General features: G+C 40.2%; 1 protein-coding gene across 3 annotated transcripts in view; it reads left to right on the top strand.

Moving 5' to 3' along the window:
- The window catches only part of c12.2 (von Willebrand factor A domain-containing protein c12.2), a 753,464-nt gene that overhangs the window by 443,345 nt on the left and 294,746 nt on the right, over positions 1-15,373 (top strand). For all 3 annotated transcript variants that reach the window (XM_067137710.2, XM_067137711.2, XM_067137712.2), the window contains exon 14: positions 2,074-2,278. In XM_067137710.2, the coding sequence (XP_066993811.2) occupies positions 2,074-2,278 (205 nt within the window). The remainder of the gene's footprint in view (positions 1-2,073; positions 2,279-15,373) is intronic.

Here is a 15,373-nt window from a genome sequence, read left to right as displayed (position 1 = left end):
TTTCTTCAGATCCTCTTGTAGATAATCGCCATCACTGTCTTCTTCCATGACTTTATAGAGTTTCAAGTCATCAGCGTACAAGAGACATTCACTGCTCTGAACGACTGTAGTAATATCTAGAAACAAAACAAATAGAAGAGGCCCTAACAGTGATCCCTGTGGGACGCCAGATGAAGGTTGATAGGAGTTAGAGATCAAACCCTTGGACTTGACAAAACATATTCGTTTTGTCAAGTAGCTCTTTAGCCACTCGAAAATACTCCCAGACACTCCATATGCAGACAACTTTCTCAACAAGGCTTCGTGTTGTAAAGAGTCGAAGGCTTTGGAGAAATCAGTATATATCACATCAACCTGTTTACCTTTGTCCAATGCATCGGAAATTGAACTGCCAGATTGGTAACAGTTGACCTGCCTTTAACAAAGCCATGCTGAATTGGGTCTATGTACTGACTAAAAGACTCATACAGGCGATTATATATGACTTTCTCTGCCACCTTCGATAAAAGTGAGAGCAACAACACCTTATCACCTTTCTTAAAGATAGGGATTACGTAACACTTTTTCCACTCAGCTGGAAAACACCCACACTTAAATGATTTATTTATAATTTCTCATAGTGGAATTGCCAGTTTGGAAGCACATGATTTGTTGATATCCACCGATGACAGGATCCGTCTCACTTCTACCATAGAAGTTTAAATAGACACTGGATCTATTGAAAATGGGGGAGAAAAAGTTGAATTGCAGGGCTCGAAAGGAGAATGGTACTTTGCGAAAGTTTGCGCAAATGTGTTTAAAATTTTATCTTTTTCGTGGATTTCAGTTCCGTTTATTAGCATAGTGGGAGGCAGACAGGAAGATTTTCTTTTATTATTAATGAAATTCCAAAAGCGCTTAGGGCGTGTGATGACATCATCTTCTACCGACCTAACGTAGTCCCTGTACTTAGCACGCTGCAGTTTTTTTTTACATTCACTTCGTAATGTGGAAAACTGCACATAGTCATACTCTTGGCCTGATTGTTTGTATTTCCTTCTCGCCTTTCTTTTTCCTTCAGTTTCTGGATTAGTTCTGAGTCGTACCAAGAAGGATATTTTCTGATGTAGTGTTGAAAATGCTCTTCCTCAGCCTGTAGACAAGCGTTGTAGTATGTGATCATATTCTGGTTCACTCTCTGCAATTTCAGCCTCACATTTCCTAGAAATTTTGGTGTGAATTGCATTTGGAAACCTACAGCATATGAAGATATGCTATTCAGCACTTAATTCAGAAGCCATGAAACACACTAAACTAAGCAATCGCGCTGTCTGCTGAACGAAAGCTTATCACAGACTAGCTAAGACCATGACATCAGGTGGTTATTTCATCATCCACTCGCCCATACATGGCACAACGATTAACCAGCTACTTCACTGAGGTTCGCACTGCATGACTTTATTTGACACTTGTTGTTCCTTTCAAATACTGACCAGAATAAGAGTTAATAGTACAGCGAATAACTGTCGTATAATTTCTTTCAGTAATTTTATATTTGAAATTTATTGACCTACATAATGTTCCTAATAACTGTAGCAATTTCTTCCATAAATACCAGTATATATTCTTCTGTTCTCAGCGTTATTCAGTATTTTTGCTTTGTTTTGCACGAGACTGAGTTCTTCGAATATGCTGTGAATTAAGTCAGTATTACTCAAACAATTTATTCACTTTGTTTTAAGATTTCTTGTTTGGAGGCATGTTTATTTGTATACATCTTACAGTAATTCACCATGGTAAAATTATTGTATTTGTATAGTTGCTCAAAGAAAGAATGTGCATAGGGCATTTTATGTGCTCGCTTAATACTCTTGTCAGGTTTAATTTTAATTATTATCAAAATATAATACAAACCCAGAGGATATCCACAACAAATATTGTGACTGTAGGTGCAATTATTTCTGAGCAAAGAGTACCTGTGAGGAACTTATACCATACCATGCACTCAAATTTTTTTTTGAACAACTGGGCATATACTGTGCTGTGCATTTCGATATCGTCCCAGTCAGTGACAATCATTACATTTGCTTACAGATTTCTTCCAACATTGGCTAGACAAGCTCTAGATAATGTTTTGGCTAATGCTGATATTGATTGCCAACTGACCCAGCATGAACCTGTTTCTCCAGTATGCAGAGTGGATGGAGATACACTTACAATAGGAAAAACTACTGCTCAGCGCTACCAAACATCCAACAAGACTAAAGTTCCTGATATACTGTTCTATGATGTTCCACAGGTAAAACTTGCTTTTGTTAATGTTCTTTAAAATGAACTCTTTACAATGATTTAATTAAATTTGTAAAATTTGTTTGTAAAATTGTATACCAACATAACTGATAAAAGCCATTCTCCATCTCTAGTGCCACGAACCTACTACGCTGGCATAGCAGGGGGAGAGGTGATACTCACACGTGGCATGTTGCAGGTGGCAGATAGGGGGTGGTCCTAACCAGCTTGCCGGCAGACTTGAGTGAAATAAAATAGCTCTTGCGGACTAAACACATAACCCCCTGTGGGTGGGGGATGCAGACGAAGAATACACCCACGGTATCCCCTGCCTTTCATAAGAGGTAACTAAAAGGGGCAACCAATGGATGATAGAATTAGAACCACCAGACTACTTGTAATTAGTACCATAATGCAGGGAACACCATGGGGCACCTTTACTTGCGAGTAGTGCCACTTTATTTGGTACACAATAGGTTTGTGATTAGTAGCAGCAGAGTGTGAGTTAGGATGGGTATTACAGTACCCTTGATTAATACTACTACATGCAGAAATACCATGGATCTGGGCATTGCCTGTGATTAGTACCACTATACGAGCGACACCATAGGTTTGTGTTGCCTGTAAGTGGCGCCACAATGTGAGAAACACTATAGGTCAGCGTTACATGTGCGTATTACATTGCCTGTGGGTAGTACCATAATGTGTGGAATACCGCAAGTCTATGCTACTTTTGATTAGTACCGAAACATGACAAATACCATGGTTCTACTTTACTAGCAATATGTACCATTATGAGGGGCCGATGACCTGAATTTTGGACGCCTTTATACAACAAGCATCATCGATTCAGGATTGTGCTTTAGGAGCAGTCCCTTGGTCAGTAATACTATTGTTTTACAATAAACTCTGGGAATGTGGGGCATTGCGGGTCAAATCCACTGATTGTTTTAAATTTATATTCATCCTTTTGCTCTTTATCACATTTTGAATTCTGGTCAATGGATGATTTTAGACTTTTAAATTGTCATTACATTTCGTCCCATTTCATACCTATAGAGGCCAATGACCTAGATGTTAGGCCCCTTTAAACAACAAGCATAATCGTCGTCGTCATCATCGTTGTCGTCGTCATCATCATCATCATCATCATCATCATCATTTCTAGTGAGAGATGGTCTTTACAGTCTTACAGCACCTTTACAGTCTTTACAGTCTTTACAGCACCTTCTGGTATATGTTTGAACAACTTTGACCTGTCTCCATTCCATCTTTGTCTCTGGCAGTGTAAGAGTGATTTAGGTATGAACAGTGCTAATATACCATTCTTTGAGATGAATAGCGTGAAAGTATGACTTGTGCTGGAATGATTGATTCAGACAATAGAGTCTGAGGCCAAGTTGGTGGGTTCAATTCTGGCTCAGTCCAGTGGTATTTAAACATACTGGGATGCACCAGCCTTGTGCCACTAGATTTTGCCAGTTCATAATGATACAATATGAACTTCAGTGTAGTAAGCAAAAACCTCCTTTTCACCATACCTTCCATGTGTTATAATTCTTCTGATCACTCAAAACATTTCAATACAATGGGCACTAGGAAAGTTTTGCAATACGCAAAAACGGTTGGCTGGACACCTCTGGTATGGTGAGGGATGAAAAGAGGGGTGAAAACCGGTCTAGAAGAGAGCAAGGTGCGACCTTCACACCAGTTGTTACCAAGCAGTGGGATTGAAAGCAAGTTAAGATGTCAGTGTGGTGTAAAGGTGAATATCGCGCAATTATCCGCTACAATTTTTCTCGTGGATTAACTGTTGACCAGTACCTGGAGGAAATGACTCCTGTGCTGGGGAAAGACTGTCCACATTGGGCAACAATTTTCCGCTGGTACAAAGAGTTCTAGAGGGGAAATTTTGGGGTTGAAGACGATCCTCGTTCTGGGTGGCCATCTGAATCAGTGACTGAGGAAAACATTGAAGCTGTGAGAAAAATGTTGCAGCAAGAGAGGTGGTTGACATATTGGCAGATAGAAGAGACCCTCCACATCCCTGCACCAGCTATTCATTCAGTTCTACATGACCATCTCCATGTTAGAAAGGTTTGTTCCCTTTGGGTGCCCGATTCACTTTCAGAAGAACAAAGGGCACATCGAGTGAAATGTTGCCAAAAAATGCTAAAACAGTTTGAAAATGGGACCTCATGTAACGTCAATAGCATCGTTACAGGTGACGAAACTTGGCTTTATTATTATGATGTCCCAACAAAATCCCAGAACAAGGTGTGGCTGTTTGAAGTTGAGGGTACACCTGTGACTGTGCAAAAGTCAAGGTCAGTGAAGAAAAGGATGATTGTAGTATTCTTCACTAAACGGGGCATCCTGATTCAGGTTGTGCTAGAAACACAAAGTACAGTTACTGCGAAGCGGTACAGTGAGACTTGTCTGCCTCAGGTCAACACACAACAGAAGAGAGTATAAATGATCCACCTTATATCAGTACAAATTATGTTGTTAATACAAAATCACAACATTTTTATTAGGGAACGGTTTCGATGTCTTTGGACATCATCCTCAGCCATGACAGGTTAAATGAACAAAGATATATCTTACAATACAGAATATAAACCATTAAACCATTAATTAATATGGACCAAATATGAAGTTTCTAACATTAGATGCCTCAGGTCATCCAGGCTCTCAAGCAGCTCCGTCCAAGGTCACGGCTCAACACTTGGCTCTTGCATCACAACAATGCTCCAGCACATCGTGCTAATGTAACAGTGGATTTTCTTGCCAGATCAGGGTTGACTGTGCTTGATCACCCTCCATACAGTCCTGATCTTGCCCCATGTGACTTCGCACTCTTCCCAGAAGTGAAGATAAAGCTGAAAGGGCGGCATTTTGCATCCGACGAGGAGCTTCTGACAGCATGGAATCAAGAGTGTGAAAATGTAACTGAAGAAAAGTGGCAGAGTTGGTTCAGTGACTGGTTTCGACATATGAAGAAGTGTATTGAGTCTGGTGGAAATTATTTTCAAAAAGTCTAAAGTGTTCACTCACATTGCAAAACTTTCCTAGTGCCCTTTGTAAAAACACCTTTCTGTTGTACAATTCCCCAAGTAATTCTAGTGAGGGTCCTTTACACTGGAACCATAATCTAATAGGGGTCTTACCAGTGATTTATACACCCTCTCATTTACGTCCTTATAACAACCTCTAAATACCCTCATAACCATACGAAGAGATTGATAACCCTTATTTACAACTTTGTTAATGAAATTACCCTAATGAAAATCATTCATCATATTAACATGTAGGTATATACAGAAGTTCCCATAAGGTACATTCACTCCACCAACACAGTATTTAAAACTAAGGTGGCTTTTCCTCTTTGTGAAACTGGGACATCGCATATTTCTTGTCATCTATGCATTTCTAACAACGAAACACCTTTTGTATGAGAAAATATCTTTGTCTCTCCAGGATTAGGTTATGGGTAAATGTGTGTACGAGACTTAATGTCATATGGAGCAGTTGGGGATGAAGCATTTCTGGTTCTTGTGCAGATGTTGATCAACACTGAAGCTATTTATAGAAAAGTATCAGCCAATGATATTGTACCTCACCCAACTATTGTATCCTGACACACAGCAGACAGTGCTGAAGTCTAAAGGAGGAAATTATGCTGGAGGTACTCGACTACATGACGAGAGGTGAATGCTCAGTGACCCTACGTGGACTTTTGCTGCAAAAAGGAACCATTACTTAACATTGGTTATTTATAGCTTTGTTAACTGGGTCCTTGAACCTCATGTCTTGTTCACAATTCAGTTTCTGGACAATCCTAAAACAGGCAATAATATTAAAAGAGAACTAATGAGATGATGTATGTCTCTTGGTGTTACTCAGATCATTTTGAAACAAGTGCCTTTCACAGCCATCAAGGTGCCAACATTACTACCGCACTGTGTGACTTAAAGAGACTGAATCGTGTTTGTCGCATGCTCAGAACAGTGCTATGAAAGGCATTCAATACTAAGTTCACATTTTGTATGTTCATGTTTTTTCCAGTAGCCACATCTTCTTCCACTGCACATTTTTCTTTTTTCAAATATATTTCCAAGTTCTGCTTCAGAGATAAATTATAATTCAGCCAGCTTCATCCTAAACCCACGATGGTCTCTTATCACTGCTGACAGTGTTGATGCTCTTCTTTTTATTTACAGTAATTCCACTACAAGTAGTCAGTGACGAATGCAGTATGTATATAGTATTGACTGAAACTCTTCTTTTTTCCTCATCATGATACATTTTCTTCATTTGCTTCATTTTGTTTACAGAAAACAAAGCTTGTTAAAAAGGTTTTCTTTTATGTAAAATTTAGATTGCTTTAGGTAGTACCTTGTAATAAATGTTCTATTTGTTTTTGAGATTATCATTACTGTGGAAACAAGGGTTAATTTTAACCCCAGATCATCGTATTTTGAGATATGTTGCTAGAAAAATGCATTAGTGAGTATAAGGCAACAAGAATTCACATGTGATGGAATACCTAAATTTCCATAACATCCTTATCTGGAGTTAAGAAAGTCCCCATGTTGTTCAGAGTCACTTTTAATATAGGTTCTCGTTACATATGGGTAGGAATCATTGAAAACATATTCATTGGCCCTTTTGTACTCCTACCGAAAAATTACAGGCCAATAGTATTTGGAGTTCCTAACTGAAACATTGCTGGATGCTCTAGATGATCGTATAATCATTAAGAGGGAAATTCCTCTAGGCAGTATTATTGGACCTTCATATTTTCTTATATATGTATATATAAATGATATGAGTGAAGAACTGGAACCAGAGATAAGGCTTTTTGCAGATGATGTTATACTGTATAGAGTAATAAATAAGTTACAAGAAAGTGAGCAACTGAAAAAAGACCTTGCCAAGGTTGTGAGATGGAGAGCAGGCAATGGTATGATGATAAATGCAGTTAAAAGTCAGGTTGTGAGTTTCACTTATAGGAAAAGTCCTTTCAGTTTTGATTAGTGTGATGATGGGTTGGGAAAGATCCTTATGGGTATTATTGTAAGTACCTTGGTGTTAAAATAAGGGGTAATCATATAAACATGATTGTAAATAAAGGGTGCACATCTCTGCACATGGTTTTGAGAGTATTTAGGGGTTGTAGTAAGGATGTAAAGGAGAGTCTCTGGTATGCCTCCAGCTAGAGTATGGTTCCAGTGTATAGGACCCTCACCAGGATTACTTGGTTTGAGAACCGGAAAACACCCAAACAAAAGCAGCTCAATTTGTTTCGGGTGATTTCCAACAAAAGAGTAGTGTTGCAAAAATGTTGCAAAGTTTGGACTACCGAGCGAGTTGGCCGTGCGGTCAGGGGCGTGCAGCTGTGAGCTAGCATCCAGTAGATAGTGGGTTCGAATCCCACTGTCGGCAGCCTTGAAGATGGTTTTCCATGGTTTCCTATGTTCACACCAGGAAAATGCTGGGGCTGTACCTTAATTAATGCCTCGGCCGCTTCCTTCCAACTCCTAGCCCTTTCCTATCCCATCGTCACCATAAGACCTATCTGTGTCAGTGTGACGTAAAGCCACTAACAAAAAAAAAAAAAGTTTGGACTCAGAAGACTTGGGAGAAAGGAGATAAGCTGCTTGACTAAGTGGAATGTTCCGAGTTGTCGGTGGAGCGGTGGTGTGGAATGACTTCAGTAAAGGAATTTTTTGGTGGTGTTTTTAAAAGTAGGAAAGATCACAATATGAAGATAAAGTTGGAATTCAAGATGACAAATTGAGGCAAATATTCATTTATAGGAGGAGGAGTTAGGGATTGGACTAATTTACCAAGAGAAATGGTCAATGAATTTCCATATTCTTTCAATTATTCAAGAAAAGACTAGGTAAACAACAGATAGGAAATCTATCACCTGGCTGACTGCCCTAAATGCAGATAAGTGGTGGTCGGTCGGTCGGTTCTTCATGATGATGCAACCCCTCACATTTCTTGGCTGGTGTGAGAGTACTTGGACATGACTTTCTCGGGTCTGTGGATTGGTCGAAATGGTCCAGTTCATTGGCCGGCCTGAAGCCCTGATTTAAATCCCTTGGTTTTTTATTTTTGGGGCCATATGAGGAAACTGGTATACAGGAGTGGAGTACATTACCCGAAATACCAAGAAAGGTGTGTATTTGATGCTGTAGCCTCAGTAAGGAACGACTTCATGATGTGTGAACGTGTACAAGGTTTTTTTGTCCCTGCGTAGCATGCATTTGGACTAATGGTGGTCACATTGCACACCTTTTGTAATTTGTAAACCTGCTTTCTATATTGAATTAGTGAGGAATCATGCTTTTATCTTTCCTCATTCCTACTAATTTACTTCTGTTTAGAGTTCTCTTCAGAAAATTGTAATAACAACAAATTACGCATAAAAATATAAGGTAAGGTAAGGGTGTATTCTGCCCGAAGGCAGATCCGAACCTCCACAGAGGTATTCCTGAGCCGGAGTTTACGTACGGTAGGGTGGCCGGTTCCTTTCCGCTCCTCCATTTCCTTACTCCCCACCAACAGCGTGTGGCAACCCATCCAACTCCTGACCACGCCCAATGTTGCTTAACTTCAGAGATCTCACGGGATCCGGTGTTTCAACACGGCTACGGCCGTTGGCCCATAAAAATATAAGAAGATAATTTTTAATGTACCTGTATGCTTATTTGTTTAAAGGACATCAATCACTGAGGTGAAGCTTTCCATAAAGCACAACTATTCTTTATACTCCCCTATTTCTATGCAATGCCAGACCCATGGTGTAGGGGTAGCGTGCCTGCCTCTTGCCCGGAGGCCACAGGTTCGATTCCCGGCCAGGTCAGGGATTTTTCTCTCAACTTGAGGGCTGGTTTGAGGTCCACTCAGCCTACATGATTAGAATTGAGGAGCTATCTGACAGTGAGATGGCGGCCCTGGTCTCGAAAGCCCAGAATAACGACCGAGAGTATGCATTGTGCTGAGCACATGGCCCCTCGTAATCTGCAGGCCTTCGGGCTGAGCAGCGGTCGCTGGGCAGACCAAGGCCCTTTCAAGGGCGTTAAGTGCTGTGGGTCTTTGTGTTTATTTCTATGCAATCAAATTTAAGTCTAGGCCATTTAACTTCCTAAATCTCAGTGTTGTGCAGCCTTGCCAAATATTATTACTGAAACAATTTTGTCATATACCTTACTCGGTTAACACCGCTTCATTTTTCCATTATTCATCACTTTTTATGAATTTATAGGGACTTCTCCTATTCAGTAAGATATGGATCGTTGTCCAGCAGAGTCACTGAAACTCTGTATGTTCACAAAAAAGGTATGATTGATTAGGTCACTGATCATTGAAACTGTTATAATGGATTCTTTCAATGCAGAATTGTACATAGGTTGTTGCCTTTGGAGAGCTCAAACAACAGTCAAGTTGAATGTATTAATAATGTTATTTGTTTTATGTCTGGCCTAAATGCTGGTTCTTAACAGACACCAGATTTTTGAAATTTTGACCCGCAAGAGTTCTTTAACATGCTGGAAGTCACTGACGTGGAGTTCTTAACTTTAAAATCCTTTTAAAAGCCATTGATCTGAGCAGGATTTGAATCCATGGACTTGGGCTCAGAAAGAAAATGACTAACCAACTAAGCCACTCAGGCCAGCAGTCAGGTTCATGGACAAGATTTAACCTGTACTAATTAAAAACCAGAAAGACCCTTTACAAGTTTCAACTATAAACCGAGAATAACACAACACCAGCAGCCAGACTCTCCCTGTTATGGCTAGAGCCCTGCACGGATACAGATTTATCTGCGGATATTCACAAAGTTAGTGTCTTGGTGGATGAAAACTATATGGCAGTGTGGATAATTTTGCTGATAATTTCTAAATATTGAAGTTTCTTAATTTTCACTTAGGTATACTCTTACTTTTTTACTTGTGGTTAGGCGTTCCTTGACAGTGGCATGGGAGAATGTTGATATTTAAAGAGCCTTGAGACCATAAAGCCATAAATCTGACCTAAGCCTAACTGGCTCCTAACCGCAATTAATGGAGGGAATAAAGGTCAATATGTCAGCAGTTGTTGCGAGGAGAAATCCCTCATAAACCTGTGCCTGTAGGGGTTCTGTTGCCAGGTATGAGGCCTGTTGTATCACATTAACAGATCTATCTGTTTCATTACCTTGGGTGTAATATACTGTAGATGAATACGCACAATATCCGTGGATAACCATTCGCCGATACGGATAACCATTCGCGGATGCAGGTGCGGATGAAGGATGATCGAGATTTGAAACTGGGATGCAGTTTTAAAAGGCAAATTTCTAACTGTTTAATCAGTCTCTGAGGTGAGTTTTATTTTATTTTATTTTATTTTATTTTATTTTATTTTATTTTATTTTATTTTATTTCATCTCTTAACCCTCTGCATAGTGAAGAACCTTTTTTTTTCCCCATTGAAACCTGCATTAAAATCTTGGTGGAATTGTGTGACTTGTATGTAGGACAGTGCTTAACAGAGAATGCAATGTATATGTTTCAAACATACTTCCACATCAGGGCTGATTTTTGTCTTATAAATAAATAAATAAATAAATAAATAAATAAATAAATAAATAAATAAATAAATAAATAAATACATACATACATACTGTGCCCTACAGGACCCTAGAGTTCCGGCCAGGCGAAAGCCGGTCTCGAACCCAGGGTACAGTAGTGAAAGAACTCTCACAAACGTGAGCTGGTGCACATAGTCTTACCTGAACACACATCCTTACTCAGCCGGATAAAAGCGCTTTTCTCAGGGATAACATGGGGATCAATGGGCAACATAAAGATAAAACACTAGGATATGTGACTAATCAGGTAAGAATCAGCTAAATTAAAATAAAAAATCTAACAGAAAACATCGCTGCATTCATAGTTTAACAAATAGGGATTTATTACATAAACAGAATCTATTTACAAATATAAGAGCTTTCAAAATGCTTGGGTCAAGATAATGTTGAGCCGATGACAACCAGTTCACTGCCTTCACAAAAACAGCGGTGCTGTAACAAGCATGTTACAATTGTGTAAGTAACGAAATCTAGAAAAACGGATATCTGCTGAAATACACATCTAACAGTAATTCCCATAAAATTTACTAGGCCTCGTACCATCGAACCCCGGTGCAAACAAATATCACCACATAATGTACAGTGTCCTGACTCGGTCATGAACCCTAGTCCCATGAAGAGTAAGGCGTATAATGTTCATATACAAACAATATAAAAAGAACACAACCAACATATCCAGAGGGTCAATATCAAACGGGCCAGTGTTAAAATTAACGTAGAACAAATAGAGCATTTAAAAAAAAAAAAACTCTCTCCCTGCTTTCAAAACATCAAGGTCGTCTCCTCCCCTTAACACACTCGACAAGCTGCAGACGGCAATATAACCCAGTATCAAGACTGTGACGTCAGGCACAACAACCCTCACCCTCCGACCACTTCACAAGCGACAGTCCACATAATTTACGAGCTCAGCTGCTGCAGGCTAAGAAATCTCGCCTTTCAAAAACACCTCACGTAATCTGCTGCTAAAAGCCCTCTTTTAAATACACCTGGGCTATCCGCCCTCATCTCAATATCACCAGCAATATCACAAATCTTACTTCCGCCTCCCATGGGCTCAACCTTGGTACTACAAAAACACAAATCACTAAGCGATAGTCACATGGCCATAATAAGGCATCTCCAATACATCCAATATACTCTCAACTGTGCTGGGCTTTCTCATATCAATACATACAGTCAGCTACATGCATAATGCTCATATCTCTCAAATATTCGGACTCGCTCGCCCTATCAGTGAAGCTAGGTTAATTACGGGTTACATCCTGGTCACAACTATACACATCTACGTCTGCAGAGACAAATGCCTGAACGCGACATAATAAAAAGTGCCTGCCTGTTAGACTAACCTACTATGACCACGGGAGTTCGACCTGACCCATAAAGATAACACGTACGCTAATATAATACTATCAAAGGAAATATAAACACACCAACAACGAATCTACAAACAATCATCTACCCTAATGTATGGGGTTCGAGCTTGAGGCCTAGCTCTATATTACCAAGAAATTCCTACCATAACTAATCTGTTGACTGATGGCCCCCCTATTCCTATCTAAATTTAAATGACATGCTTGAAACAGAATTGGAAAGCTCTGACCTTAAGTGATTGATGACATGACGGAGCGGCCCTCCCTGTGGACCACCGAATTTACCACATCATGACAGACTGCGACGCTTGCATCAGATACTGTTGACCACTTGGAGACATTCTTTCTTGCGTGACTCCTTCGTACAGCTCCTTAGATGGTTGGAAGATGTCCCCTTCGACGTCACGCTGATCACGTACGCCCAACGTTCCTGGATCGATGCCCGTTGTCGTGTTGGCTTCAGCTCCGGTTGTGGCTTCCTCGAAATGATGATGTGAAAGCTCGTTCTGACTTGATGCAGGGGTAACTGAAAACAAATTCATTTATTACAGACTGTCCAAATTCGATGCCTGTTTCCCCTACTATCGTGTCTCACACGTTACATTGATCGAGTCTTGTTCAGAATTTTAAACCTGGTACACTATAGTTTCTTCACTACTCTTAGTCACTGTTATTTCATCCCCTCACTCGGACAACATGTAGTGCTTGAAGAACTACCCTGAGCCTATTCTAGCATTCCGTCTGTTACAACTTGACCTCACAGAAATATGAAGCTACTAGTTCATCAGTCTATAATAGGCAGTACCTCATCTCACCATAGCATATCAACACAGGTAAAATCACAAATTTAGTTGAATATGCAAGTTGATTACTTACTTCCTCGCAGATACAGTAGTACTAGTTGTAGGTGCAGCTGGAAGACAAAGCGTTGTTCTCAGTACCAACACGCAGTATGACGACTCGTTCAAGCAACCTTCTGGTCAAAGAATGAGACTGATATGCCAGGCGGCCTTGTTTTTATAATCCAGTTTAGCGTAACCACGCCGCTTGATCGCGTGCAGGATACGCGCGCCCGCGACTCGAAGTTTTCCCGCACAACGCACGTCAAGTACTCTAATTAACGAATGCATTTATGATTGCAGCCCTAATGCATATCAAAATAAAGCAGAAATTATGCAGGTTGCAATTCTTGTATCAAATCCAATGCAACTCTTCCGTAACCAAAGATATTATTTTAATTCTTTCTTCCCTCCTAATGTAAGTTTTGCCGGGATCCGGGAAGCGTCCCCAATCTTCATTAAGAGGCTTGGCTTGGGACATAACTCCCTTTAATGAGGTTCTGGAGATTTCTCATAATGACGCTCTAGCTCACTTCACACAAGAACGCTTCTTCTGGACTCTTTTATGAAATATACTATAAGACAATGACTTCGTGGGTGGTCTTATGTAATCCCAATATCCAATACTAAAATCTATACTATTGGCCCATGAACAGTATGGTTCATAGCCCCCCGTGAACGACAAAATAAAATTTTGTCAAAAAATTTTTATTTTCCTCAATGTCGAGATCATCTTCTCATTGCAATCCTTTATGCTGTAAATTTTCAAAACTTCATGGCACGGGACTAGCTTCGGCTACCGACATAATAGCCTCCCTATCCTTCCTAACTTGGTAATAGGCATCTAGCAGGGCTAGAAATCTCCGGTGGTTACTCTCGCAGCCTTGACATTCCGTTTCTTCTCGCTGCTCAGATAGCTGTTTATGATGGTTTCCTGAAGAAATCATATTTACTTCTTCATATTTACTTCTTCTTCTTCTTCTTGTCCTTCACCACTGGGTACCTCTGGTTGCTCTTCTCCGCCGTTATGTTCATCTTCTTCCAGAATGACAACCTCATCTCCTGCACCATCTTCGGCGTCTTCCTCTTCTTCAATTTTAGTAGGTTACAGAATCCCATATGTGTGAGTAACGAATTTATGTGGGTAACTGTTATGATATCTTTCTTCCCCGTATCACATTTTATTACATATGCCAATCCCTGCTAACTTCATCTTAATTTTCTTCATTCTTCATAATATTTAATTAATACAATTCACAAAAAATAAATTTATATCTAATGGTTATACCACAAGTTTTCTATTTACTAATCTATTTCTATACAGTGGTCATCATCTATATGGCTCTTCTATTTGTCAAGCTTACAGAACTTCCCTGTATTACGGCCGTCCCGCAACTTTCCTTACACCCTGTCTCATTCAGTCTGCCTTCTAGCACGCGGAGGTTCACGCCACTTCGTGTTTGTTTACTTCTGTAGTTAGAGAGGTTCCCTCTCTCTGTTCCGCTCTCTATTTTGTGGAGTAAGAGATATTCCTTTCTCTCGGTTTTCCAATCAATTTTCTTCCGCCTTATTTCACGACACGCGGAAAGCCACCTCTTCGCAACAGTACGTTTTCTCTTCAACTGTTCCACGTAGCTTCTTGGTTTAAGCATTCGTCCCTCTTTCATATCTTCCCTTCGCCACTTCTTCTTTCTTCTGCTGATTCCAGTCTTCCACCTACGGCGTATTCTTACTTGTCTTATGAACCAACCAAACTGGTATCGGTATTTTTGGTTCTTCTTGCGTCTCCTGTATGACCTAGTTTTCTTTCCTTTATTTTGCTTCGAATGCTGGTTACACCATTGATCATCCCCTTCATTTCCGTCTGCTATCTCTTCAAGATTCTTTCCAACCGTTTCCCTTTGACTATTTTGTGCGTCCCTGGTCGGGTCTGCAATTTCTATTTGTACAGAAATCCCAGTAACGTCGTTTGCGATTTCCCTTCCTATATCATCTGCCTCGAGCTTGGGTACTGTTACACATTCCAGACTCTCTTCTTCCACAGCAGAATTTACGAGGTCTTTGCCCTCAGACGTCGTCGCGTAGCACTTGAGCTCGTCCCCTTCTGACAGGACTATGGCTATGTTGCCGGATCCTCTCACACTGAGATTCTTTAGCTGTTTTTCTTCTCCTTCCTGTAGCCAAACCAAAGTTGCCGTTTCCCCCGCTTCCTTGCTTTGGTCTGTCTCCACTTCCGTGCTTGCCGT

The sequence above is a fragment of the Anabrus simplex genome, chromosome 1 (assembly GCF_040414725.1).
Source record: "Anabrus simplex isolate iqAnaSimp1 chromosome 1, ASM4041472v1, whole genome shotgun sequence".
Lineage (NCBI taxonomy): Eukaryota > Metazoa > Arthropoda > Insecta > Orthoptera > Tettigoniidae > Anabrus > Anabrus simplex.
The sequence above is the reverse complement of the archived record's forward strand: the minus strand, read 5'-3'. Positions and strand labels throughout refer to the sequence as shown.